The 12651-nt window shown below is 48.0% G+C and overlaps 1 protein-coding gene across 2 annotated transcripts in view; it reads left to right on the top strand.

Annotated features, from left to right (window-relative positions):
• TOX2 (TOX high mobility group box family member 2) overlaps positions 1-10592 on the top strand; it is a 111587-nt gene extending 100995 nt beyond the window's left edge. Inside the window, exons 6-9 of one of the 2 annotated variants that reach the window (XM_052684135.1) lie at positions 910-990; positions 2755-3156; positions 5245-5375; positions 10080-10592. In XM_052684135.1, coding sequence (XP_052540095.1) covers positions 910-990; positions 2755-3156; positions 5245-5375; positions 10080-10116 — 651 coding nt within the window. In that variant the 3' untranslated portion in view covers positions 10117-10592. Of the gene's footprint in view, positions 1-909; positions 991-2739; positions 3157-5244; positions 5376-10079 lie in introns of both variants that reach the window. The other variant, XM_052684134.1, reaches the window with a different exon arrangement.
• The last annotated feature ends 2059 nt before the right edge of the window (positions 10593-12651 follow it).

Here is a 12651-nt window from a genome sequence, read left to right as displayed (position 1 = left end):
AAGCAGACCTCCTCAGAAATTAGCTGTATTTCCCCACCAGGCTTCAGTGTGCTGATTGTTCAAGTTTTTAAAGCAGAATGAAATATATGCAATGCGTCCTAATTGAAATTACCTTCATTTGTGCCGCTTGAGGAGGGCTTTGACTTTCCAGCAGAGAAGAGAGCTGACAGATATTTTTCTAGGGAGTTTCTTCCTTTCACCTGTATTTTTTATTCTATTTTGAAATATTCTTCTTGCTTGTTCAGTTGGATGTGCTTCACCCCATAGGGAGCCATTCTGCCTGGAGAACGCCGTTATTTCTCCGTGCAACGGGAACCAGACTTGGGGCAGAAAGGAGACCAACCCTGTGAAGCTGTGAGGTGGAGAATGGAGAATAAACACTAATCCACTCTTACAAAGCTTTTTCTCGTTTTACTTGCTGTTTCTCTGCAAGCCCCAGATCACAAAGTCATGAGATTAGGCCAGAATCTCAGCTTTGATATGTCGCGGAAAGGACCTCCCTACTGCTAGGGCTGCAGAGAAGAGCTGAAGAGTAGGAACTTTAGGTTTAATAACGGGAAAGCCAGGAAAGAGAGGCACTAGTGTAGGATTTCTGAATGATTCACCATTTCTTAAGGTAATTCAGGGACTTGGCCTTGTGTTGTTCCACCAAGAGCCTGGATCTCACTCTCCTCTAGCTCCTGTTCAGAAAGCAAACACAGAGATTTCACCCTATAAAAGCCTTTCAGGGCTTTATTTGCTTGATTTGAAGTCAGTTCCTCCCTGGCAGAACTGAGATTTTCATGCTGTGTTTTAGAATGCCATCCCTGCTTGGGCCACGCAGGCTTCCGCAGAGCAGAGAGGGTGCAGCCAACCCAGCAGCACCCCATTCTGCTTCGATCGTAATTCTTCATTATTTGGTCCTTGCAGGCATACAAGAGGAAAACAGAAGCTGCCAAGAAGGAGTATCTGAAAGCCCTGGCTGCATACCGGGCCAGCCTGGTCTCCAAGGTACGTTGGTGCATGCTGTCTCTGCACGTGGCAGTGATGAATTCACTGCAACCCATGGGACTTTCTGGGTTTCTGAGTTTGTAAGGAATACTGTGTAATCATGCTGGTAGTGCCAGGACTGAGGGAAGGCACACAAAAAGGAGGGGAACGGATCCCCACCTGCCCTGGACCATGAGCTCCAAGAGTGCCAACAGATGGTAGTTCGTGTAGCTGCCACCCCACAAACCTGCTTCTCCTTGCTGCCCATATCTCGACACTGAGAAAGGTGAGGGAGGAGGCTAGACCTGCACTGGTGAGGCCACCTCTACTGGAGTGATGCTCCATCTCCTGCCCATAAGCACCTTGCAGTGGTACTGGACTGCTGCCATGTCTCTTAGGGTGCCTTAGTCCTTCTTTGAACATGTCATGTCTTGGTCCATGCCTTGATCCATCTCTGCTGTGTTTGGCCAGTCACGAGTGCAAAGACTCACAAAGCTTTTGTGGGCTTTCCAGCAAGCCCGCAGCTCCTGGCCCAGTGCTGGGACATGCTCAGGACACTCTGGGGGGCAGAATGGGGCTGGAGCAGCAAAATGCCTTGTCCGCTTCATGCTCCCTGGATGTGCTGTGCTAGATGTACTGTATGTGCTTGGATCTATACCACACCCTCAGTACCTACTAATCATATTTAGCTGCTACAGAAGATAACGTGGTGTCCCAGATCCACCATCATATGTGGAATCCATGTGACCGTGGTGTGGGCTGGGCAGGCTCAAAGCTTTGGCACAGACATGAGCACTGTCACTGTCTTAACTTGTGAACAGAACAGCAGCAGGGACAGATGTCTGAAACGGAGGTGGAAAGAACTATTTGGGGATTTAAAAGCTCTTATTTCAGAAACCTATGAGGGTTTTACCTTGAACATGTATAGCAGTGATGTGGGGTATGGAGGGCATGGAGTCACCACACTCCATGGATCCATTTTTCTCCAATGACCAATTTTTTGCAGAACAAGTTTATTTTGAGTAAAACAGCACTGTGTGTTCCCTGCTGATGGGTGAGAAAAGATCTGGAGGATCATTACAGAGCCCATCGCCGGATAAAAACCTCATTGTCCGAGCCAGATAATGTCCTGTTATTCTTCTCTTATTCCTTCAGAAATGAGGCCACCATTGTGTTGTGCACTATAGACCCCACAGGGCTGCAGAAATGCTCAAGATTAAGAAAGGAGTATTTTTACAGTCCCATTTGTTCCTTAATGGAAGCAAAAGTGATCTTGTCACCCACCTACGTGGGCCTAAGCAGTGAACAGTGGACAGGCAGTTTGTCTCCATGCTGATTAGTGCCTCTCCCGTGCTCCAGGCTATGCCAGATCACAGTCATAGAATCATTTGAGTTTGAAGCCACTCTGAAAGGGAGCAGGGATGCCTACAGATAAATCAGGTGCTCAGAGCCTGGTCCAACCTGACTTTGAACCCCCTCCAGGGGTGGGGCATCCATCACCTCTCTGGGCCAGTGCCTCACCAGTCTTATTGTGAAAAACATTTTCAACACACAGTTGAGTTATTGGACTTCAATTTCTTAGCTCTGGGTTCTGTGCCCAGCCACTGGGCTGGAGGTGCATGTGCTGGGTAGGACAGGCGTAGAGTTCAGCAGCATGATCGGTCCAAGCCCCAGGAGGATCTTGGTGCAAATCATGCTTCTGTGTGGTTGGGCAGGACAAGTGCCTGCGGACAGATGATGGTGCATCCTTCCTCCCTCACCCACTTCCAGTCTGTTTTCCCACAGAGCTCTGCTGACCAGGGGGAGACGAAAAGTGCCCAAACCAACCCACCTTCCAAGATGATCCCACCCAAGCAGACCATGTACCCTATGCCACCGCAGGCTTCGTCGCCCTACCCCGGCCTGGGCTCCTTCCTGTCCCCATCGGACCTGCAGAGCTACCGCGGCCACCCCAGCCTCCCCAGGACCCTGCCCTCCAAGCCCATGCTGCCCAGCATCAGTGCCTCCCCACCACCTGCCTTCCAGATCAGCCCTCCCCTGCACCAGCAGCTCTCCTTGCATCACCCGCAGAGCTCCCTCCTCAGCCAGCCCATCAGCATGCAGCAGGTCCCCCAGCAGCCCCTCCTGTCCCCCCCCATGGCACTACAGGTACAGCCTCCCATGAACTCCTCGCCTCCCGGGCAGCAGGTGAGTGCATGACCAGCAACGTGCTTGATAAAAGGTGGATGTTTCCTCTTCATTGCGTTGGGTCAGTTGGTCATTGTGTGGTTTGGGGGTGGAGATGTCGTCCCTTCTGGAAGGATTTTGGTGTGAGTCACCATAGCGTGGAGATCAGCCCCAGTGGTGGCAGTCAGGGAAGCCTCTCCTGGCTTTTGCTCACTTTGCACATCCTCCATCACACATTTTGGGGCGGTGTTGTCCAAAGTGCTGAGACACCTAGGAGCATCAGTACCCCCACAGACAGGGCAGGGTTTGCAACTGGAGCAGTGAAGGCTTTGTCCATGGGAAAAGCTGCAGGAGTTGGGTTTGCCCCTGGTAGAAGTTCCTTGTGCTTGTGGTCCCTCAGCCTTGCCAGGATTCACCGATGGTCATCTGAAGCAATGGGTTCAGTGAGATGGGCAGTGAGAATCCCCCTGGTAACACTGCCAAAAGAGGAGCTGGAAGGTCACCAGAGAACAGCAGAGTTGGGTTTCACCAGGATGAAGAGAAAAAGGATGGAGGGAATGCCACAAAAAAAAAAAAAAAAAAAAAAGAATATTTTTCCCAAAACTGCCTAGCAATTGGAGGACGTTGCTGTTGTGGCAGGGAGCCAAGAGGATACTTACATGTATCCTTGTGCTAACAGCATAACAGCAACAGGAATCACACAGACCCATGCTAGGCAGGTGTAAAATCTGCTGAAGGAAACCACCCGTAGCTGTGCCTGTGGCTGGCAGCACTGAGCAGCCAGGCTGAGGAGTCTCTGCTGCTCCTCTAAACCTGATAAGAACATGGATCTGGAGGAAAAACAGGCTGCAGCAAGAACCAGCCCTCTGTCTCATAGAGAACATGCCAGTATATGGAGAGGGAGATGAGTGGTTTCCAGAGCTTCTCCATCTGGAATATGAACTGGACCAACTATTCATAGTGAAGGACATATGCTCTGAATTCACAGCTGCTACCATTTACTTGATGATACTTTTAACTGTATTATTCACCCAGATGGTTGAGTAATTTGGGTTTCACATGTTTACTAGCTGTATATCACAAAATTCACACAGTACTTTAGCAATGAACAAAGCTTTCTTTCACATAATATGACCCATTCAGTTTGGGACTAGCTTTGAGAAAACAAAAATTGTTCATTTTGGAATAGCTGTTACAGTGGAAGAAGGGGAAAGGAGAGCAGGGACGTGGAAGCACAGTCATTCCTGACCACTAGAAGAAGATGATACATCTGGGAAAGTAAATCCAAGCGCAGAATTTTATTTCCAGCTTGCTCAGGGTATCCCATGTAACTTCTCCCACACTTTGGTAGTGCTTTGGCTCTGCATAAGCAAATGTAGCCTTAGTATTTCAGGGGATCCTCATAATCACGTTAATTGGGATATTTGTAGTTGCTGAGGGCAGCATTTTGTGAAGCTTCGTTCCACGTGTTTGTTAGTAAAAATTTAAATGTAAGGGAAAAAAAAGACTTGCTTCCCTAATTTGGATGTTTCTGATAAAATCATGATCTTGGTCAGGTAACTGCCACAACTCTGCTTTTTCATACGCATTGCCTAATTAAGGAGGCCCCGCAAAATTGGGATCATGATTGGCTTTCAGATCAAACAGCCCCACAGAGCCCTCGTTAAATTGCCAGCAGTGACAGCTGACAGAGACTTGTGTGGCTGTTCCTCACCTTGTTACCATGCTCTGTGACGGGCTGATGCCTTACTGCAAAGGGAGCTGCACTTCAAGTGGAAAAATGGGTTCGATTGCCCAAATATTGATGTGAAGGCTTTCCTGGCTGTGCTTCTCCTGCAGCCACGTACCACTCCCTTGAGGACCCAAATAACAGAGGGGCAGAGGGATGGGAGATGTAGCTGCATGAATACATGCTTGCAGCATCTCATGTTCTGCTCAGCTCCACCATGGAGCTTTGGGTCCTGGGCTGTTCTCCTCATGTAAGGGCTCTACACCCTGCACTGCAGTGCTTTTGGGGCATGCAGTCATGTTTGTGCAGTATTCTTAGATGCTTGGTGTCTCCTGCCTCTGTCCATGCATTTAACCCTTCCTTTTCTCTCCACCCCACAGGACTTCTCACACATCTCCTCTGAGTTTCCGAACAGCGTTGGACCCCGTTCGCCTGGTGCATCAAACCCTGCAGGAAGCACTGAGTGGGACAATGACTACCCCAGCAGAGAGTGTGGCATTAACCACTGCAGGCCAGTAGACAGAAGGGCTTTGCTCACATATGTTCTCTCATCTCATCTATGAACGTATGGTTGTTTGTTGTTCCAAAAGGGATGGGTGATAAAGAGAGGAAGATGTCACGTTGCACAAACAATTTGCATTTCTTTGTCACGGCGCTTCCTCCCGTAGCTTGAGTCCTAGGCTTGAGTCACTTGAGTTGCTTGAAGTGCCACTAAACTTGGTTTACCCATCAGTGAGTTCTGGGAGCAATTTCTGCAGAGGTCTTTCTGCCTCCTGTGAGCAAAAGGGGTCAGCACTTTTTAACCACAAAGCACAGAGTGCAACATGTCTTTGTAAATGGTTGGAAGTCTGACAGCTTACAACAGCTGGGAACCTACCCCAAAATGGACAGCAAGTTGAAAGACTAATTATGGTAAATGGTGCTCAAGGTTTCCTCTTCCCTGTGGGCTCACTGATATGATGCTATGGAGGCAGGTAGCTTAAAAATCACAAGATAATATTTTCATTGGACATGAATGGCTTTCTCTTTTTGGAGTTTTTCCATCCCATGAGCAATGGAAGGGTTTGAGACATTTCCTTCCAGAGCAAGACAGGGAAGCCCAGCCCATTACGTGCGTTGAGTTCAGCATGGCCATAACCCAGAGTACAAAAGTATCCACGTCCTGTGAGTGTTTGGTGCAATGTGTAGATGTGGTACTTAGGGACAGGCTGGGCAATATTGTTGGTAGGTGGATGGTTGGACAAGAAGATCTGAGAGGTCTTTTCCAATCATAGTGATTCTATGATTCTGTGATTATGCCCTATGATTACGATTATTGCAGCATTTGTGGATTTGCTGCTTGCTAGAGAAGCTTAAACTGAACATGTTGAAAAGAGCTTCATTTTTGGTGGTTCTGTAGTGTACCACAAGCAGAATCCCAGGAGATGCTGGGGTTGGAGGCCAAATGGATACTGGTGTTGGAGAGCATTTGGCCGTGTCCATAAGCAATGTCCTGCTTCTGAAGTGATCACTCTTACCACCAAGGCCACAGTCTCCTGTAGCTGTCTCTGTCCATCCCAGGGTTTAAGCATAGCGGGCACAAAGCCTCATCCTCCTTGGAGCTGTGATACTTCAGTCCTCTGCACCTTGCAGGTGGCCTTCTGTCCAGATCTTCCCACTTACACCCTGAAAGGGCCTGCACAAAGGTCCCTTTAATGCTGCCTGAATTCCCCAATAAATAAAAACATCAGGATCATCTCAAAGCTGGCCAAGATTGAGGGTGTAAAAGCCATTTCCAAACACAGCCTAATCCAGCTCTCTTGGCTCAGCATTAACAGCTTCAAGCCTGCTCTTGTGCTCTGTCAAACAGGCACGGTGGCTGCTGCTAGAGCAGGTAGGGAAGGAGGTTGGTAGCTTCTGAGTATTGTTTGATTTGCTTGAAGTGCTGGAACATAGTGCTTTCACTGGAGATAATAGCAAGCTCCCAGGCTTTTCAGAGTGCAGCTCCCGCCTGTGCCAGCAGTGCACTTACAATTGCTGGGCTGGGCACAGACTGTACAGACGTTTATTCCTTTCAGGGAAATAAATAACTCACCAAGCCATGAGAATAGGGCTGTATCTGCCTGCAGAGGGTGTCAGCTATGGGGATTGTTGTGGGCTTTAGTGCGGAATCTGGCACACTGCTTAGCAAAGGCCCAGCAGACAGCCCCAGGAGAGGAAGTTCTTTGGCTCTCGATGATAAAAATCATTTTAGATGCTGTGGGCAAAACGCTTGGAGGCTTATTTGTGGAGATGCCTAGCAGAGGTGACTCCCAGACACGGGGGAAATGCTAACATTGTAGGCAGGATTGGGTTTTGTGTTGCTAAAACAAGCCCTTTGCCATCCGGCGGTAGCGCTGTATTGTTAGCACAGGGCCCATGCAATTCATGATCAAAGCTCATGCATTTCATGAGTTTGTCACAGCAGAAAGATCGAATTTCATGGGTTTATCACAGCTTCCTGGAAAAAAAATCATTTTAAAACCAGACAGATTATGCAGAGACTGCCAGATAATTACGAGAGTGGGTTATAGAAATGAACTCAGATGCATATGGATCAGAGAGCTCTTAGTGCACCAAAAAAACGTCACTATCTCTTTTAAGAGACCATTTCCTGCACCAAGACTGACCAGCTTCCCTTCATTTCACTGTGCAGCCTGGTGCACGAGCACTGCCATCACCACCTGCTCCCACCAGCCCCTAATATTTGCTGCCAGAGGGCCCTCCCTGCAGGTTTTTGAGACGAGGTTGGATGTGGCACTGAGGGATGTGGTGTAGTGCCTGTGGTGGGGATGGCAGGGTGGTTGGACTGGATGACCTCAGTGGTCTTTCCAACCTCAATGATTCCGTGATTCTACAATTCTGTAGTGTCCACTTGTAGTGTCCACTCACATCAGTAGCAACAACCCCCTTCTTACTGCTGAAATGCAGCCCATGTGTATCTTAAATGTATTGTCCAGGAAAGTGATTATCCAGATCTCTTCATCTTCTTGCCTGTGCTGTTTATCCAGTTCTGCACTGATTTGCTAGCTGTGCTCAGAGCTTTTGGGCTGCCCCTTGCTGCTTTGCTCTGAGATGGGCACAGGGTGAGCCACAGCTGCCAGCAAGGCTTGTGCAGAGCAGCAAAGGGAACAGACATCTCACTGGGTATGATTCATCAGCACGGCTTTGGGTATCATTGGGAAGCCTCTGGATCATGTTACTGCCCGTTTCAACCTCCAAATGGCATTCAGCTTAATTGTAATTTAAGCAAAATCAGCAATAGTCTGGGTGGGGAAGGGATTATTTTCTGTCCTGATGCGGCTCAGCTACGGAGCCCCGGCTTCCTGAAAGCAACGATCTCATTGACTGCCCCAGCACACCAGCAGTGTGCCTGGCTCTCAGATGAGGATGCTGATTTCACGCCTGCCCTTGGCATTTCTTTAGCTTTTGTGATGCACTGGCACTGCTTTAGCTGGGGTAAAACCTCCCAGTCTTGCATTTCCTTTTGTGCTTGTCATCCAGACTTGTAAAAGCTGACGAGGTGGGCTTTCTCTCTGTCCTTCCCCATCTAATAGATCTCTTTAGGAAGGATTGCTGAAGCTTTTTTTTTTTCCCCCAGCCAACTGGTACTGATTATAATGCTATTAAACTTTTCTTCTTCCCTTGCACCCCTCAGATTCCAGGATCTTTCAAACAGACACTCCTTAATTCATAAATCAACCATATTAGAGGGAGCTTTAGATGTTTCTTAGCCCATCCTCTCCCCATTTAAAATGAGTTTGTGCTCACTGACTTCCATCCAATTTTTCTAGCTCTTTCTGGGCTCGAGCCCAAGCTAACCCAGCCTGCTAGCAAAGACATGAGCCTCCTTTCCCCATCTTAGTGCATGACTATCACTTCCCACAAGCAATTGCAGCATCCAATTTCGTTGCTTTCTGCCATCGTATCACAGACTTACGCAGTCCCCTGTCTCCCCCACCTGACAGCCTTGCTCTCACACTTGCTCATTCCCAGGCACCCACCAAATACCTGCATTTGCAGTGAGTTTCTCCAATGCACCAAGCTTAGAACCAGTACCTGTGTGTCATTGCCTGGTGCTGTGACAGAGGTGTGCTGGCTGGTCTCTCCCTTGGCATTGCTGTCCCTGATTGATGCCAACCTGGTGGGTGAGCTGTGGACGCCCAGCAATGTGGCACAGAGGTGTTGAAGCCCAGAAGTGATGGTGCTCCCTGCAGTCACATCCAGGCTGATTGCAAAGTGAGGCCTCGCCTCCCCACCCAGATTGGGTTCTTTTTGGGGTATCGGCATTCAGCACCTTTTCTCCTCTTCTCCCAGTCTTTGGGGTTAAGGAGGAGATGATCTCAGGTAAACCTTGTCCACGTACAGCCAGCTGCTCCATCCAGATTCTGGCAGCCTCACCAATCCCTGCTAACCATGAAGCAATTCACTCTTAAGCAGGGGAAATTTCCAAATCAGACACTAAGTGAGCAAACTTTATAAAAAGACAGAGGCGAAACATCACAAATGCACTTAGTTCAGGTTCAATTATTTATGGCAATATGCTGTAATGAACTGGGAAGTGTTCTGTAGCCTATTTTGTAAAATTAATGAAGTTTTAGTATCAGAATACCTCTCTGCTGTTCACTGGTATTAAATCTTTGCTGAGTGCAGTAGGGAGCACTCTGCATTTAAAATGCAGATTATAAAACGTGGAGATTAGCAAAATGCAGACTCGTCTGTGCTGCACTCTATCAACAAAAGCACCGCTTGTTGGCTGCTGTTTTCCCATTATTCCACTCACAATCACACCCACACCAGAATTTCCCAAAGCTTTGCAGTGTTCTTCTCTACTTTTAAGGCCAAGGCGTCTTTGTGGAGACGATCAGACGTGTGCAAACAAGGCCCGTTGAGATGAAATGGGCTTCAGAGCAATACCACGTCGTGCTTTAATGTGGAAGAGGGACCCACTCGTCCCCTGGGGCCACAGCCCCGAGCTGCCGGAGCTCGAGGAGCGTCTGGGCGCTGCTCCCAGCCGCGGGGCTCGGGTGGCGCTGTGTGCAGCCGGAGGTTGGGCTCCGCGATCCCCGTTAGTGCCTTCCAACTCGGGGTGTCGGTGGCCCTGAGCCAGGTGTGCAGATGGCTGAGCAAGTGCCCGTTTGACTGCCAAGCGCCGCCCTGCTGCCCGTCTCACCTCCTGCTCTCGTTTCCCTTACAGCATGCTGCCGAGGGACAAGGCACTCTACCTCACCTAAGGCTCACCATCTGTCCAGGAGGCTCAGATGAAGGACACGTGGCAGGGTCTATCTTACAGACAGCGTGGCGAGGCTCCGAGCAAGTCGTACTGCCAAGAGAGCAACCTCTGCACCTCGTCGCTGGCTTCGTCCCCAGGCTCCAAGAGCAGTTTTCTCTGATTGCTTTTAACTCTAAAGTCTGCTTTCCGTGGAAGACCAGAACCTCGTTAATCACAAAGAACAACAACAAAAAAAAAGAGAAAAAAAAGAAAATAGTATAAAAAATAAATAAACACAAAACCAACAAAAAAAAATAATAAAGAAATAAGGACACAATTTTTCTGCTTGCCATCAGCTTAGCTACAGACTACTTTCCTAGTGAACTGCTTTTAGATGCAGCATAAGCCCAGGTCTGGTGTCCTCAAGCATTAGGCCAGCTCAGTAGGAGGATGCACTCTTTTGACTTGCTAACAGCACTAAACTTTGTGCAAGAAAAATGTGAAGTTTGTGTGAATATTGTACATGCAAAGGCCTTGGATGTCTGGCAAAAAAAAATACAAAAAGTAAATAAAAACTATTCTTAGGTAGGTGGGGTGAGAGGAGAAGGCAAAACATGGGAGGGAAAATGTGAAACAGATCATGAAAATATAATTTGTTGGATAGTTGTAAGTAGTTTACTAAGTGTTTTAGAGCTGTGCTAAAGACATCTTTAAGATTTTTTTGTGAAAAAAATTAGTAGTTTACTTTATAGTAAAAGCATTTTATATTAATTGTAGCACATTTTTTAGTTATACATAGAAGGGAGATGTGTATAAAAAAAAAAACAACAAAAAAAAGCCTGCCAAACTTGTTTCTATTATTTGTACAGCAAGAAATGGACAATTTATATCCATGTTGTATGGCATTATTATATTTTTCCTGCCATATGTCCATCTATTTAAAAAATTGCTGACAATGATTTTTGTCTATTTATGAAGAATTAGAGAGCATAATTACGGTTTCTCATAAGGTGCATTTTTCTTTTATTTTTATTTTACTTTTTTATGTTGTTTGATGGTGCTGTGTTCGCAGCACCTGGCACATTCACGATGCTTATCTTACCTTTCTTTATAATAAAAGATAAGAAAAATAGAACTGAACCAGTGTCTCCTTATGCTGGGCTTGGCCTCAGCCATGGTGGCCGTGGTGCCCGTGACTTGTCCTTGTCCCATCCCTCCTTGCTCTTCCACCACATCCTCACTCGTTTCCTTCCCCTTGCCTTGGGCCAACAGGACTTCACTCAGAATGCCTGGGACCAGCTCTGCAGTGAAAATGGATCACCGAGCAATGACCACCGCAGCAGACAGGTGTTTCTCATTTGCTGCCTTGAAAAGCACCAACCCTGCTTTGAGCAGCTGCCCGATGCATTGAGCTACAGAAGTGCAGAATCCTGGAATCGTATCATAGAGTCATAGAATCACCAAGGTTGGGAAAGACCTCTGACATCCAGTCCGACCCCACCTGCCATCGATATTTCCCCTCAGCTCGTGTCCTTTGGTGCAACATCTGAGCATTTCTTGAACACCTCCAGGTCTGTGTCCCCACCACCTCCCTGGAGTGACCCCTGCCCCAGGCCGTGGGCCACCAGGTGCCCACGAGAGCCCTTTCCAACTCTTCCTAGGGAACACTGGTGAGAAGGACAAGCACAAATGGAAAGGATGGAAAATGTGAATGGCGTAGAAACGAACACGATGTGAAATTCCACACCCCAGGCTGCCTGTCTGGTGGAAACCCGTTAGTTAATGTACCGTTTTAAGCCTATTTTCAGAGGCAGCCTTGTCCATAGGAGTCTCACCACGCTCTGTTCCTAGCACACAGGTTGCAGTCGTTTAGATAAAGCCTAGTTTCTGCCAGTGTGCATTTAAATGGAAAAATGTGAAGTGGCAGCATGGCTGTGTTTCTCATGCAATTTGGAGCATCAGGTCATGTTTAGGTCCAAATCTCATAGTTAAGATCCTAGTATTCCCACTGTTACCTGTTAATGATGAAGGTGGCCTTAACACTTATATCCTCCAATGACTTTAAATAACTTGTTAAGCCTTCAGACCATTCTAACAATTCAGAGGGAGCTCACCCTTCGAGCTTAAAGGGTTTTTTTATGGGCTAAATGATATTTTTCATTGCCCAATGGTTTTATATGCTCTTTCAAAATGCTGCTGTGCCCTGTGCGTATTGCATGAAGTCCGATCAGAGTGCCAAGCTCTGGTCCATCACACAGGGCAAGGAGCTCATGCTGGAGGTCATCCTGCTCTGTCCTCTGGTTGACTTGTGCTGCAGAATCCCCTACGACCCGCTGGCACGTCCAAAAGAGCCACCCCAAAATCCCAGTCTGCGCCACCCAGAAGCTGCCCTCAGCGGGGCGGTGGGGAAGATCTGCAGGTGGCTCAGGGCATGCTGGGTTTGGGATCGGCCCGCCCTGGATGCTGGGAGAGATGGAGGCAATGGCAACGCGGCATGGGATGGCGAGCCTGGGACACCGACACGTGCAGTCAGCCTGACAGGAAGGATGTGCTCTCC

The sequence above is a fragment of the Tympanuchus pallidicinctus genome, unplaced genomic scaffold, assembly GCF_026119805.1.
Source record: "Tympanuchus pallidicinctus isolate F22 unplaced genomic scaffold, pur_lepc_1.0 scaffold20, whole genome shotgun sequence".
NCBI classification, from domain to species: Eukaryota; Metazoa; Chordata; class Aves; order Galliformes; family Phasianidae; genus Tympanuchus; species Tympanuchus pallidicinctus.
Note: the sequence above shows the minus strand (reverse complement) of the source record. Positions and strands in the feature narration are given on the sequence as shown.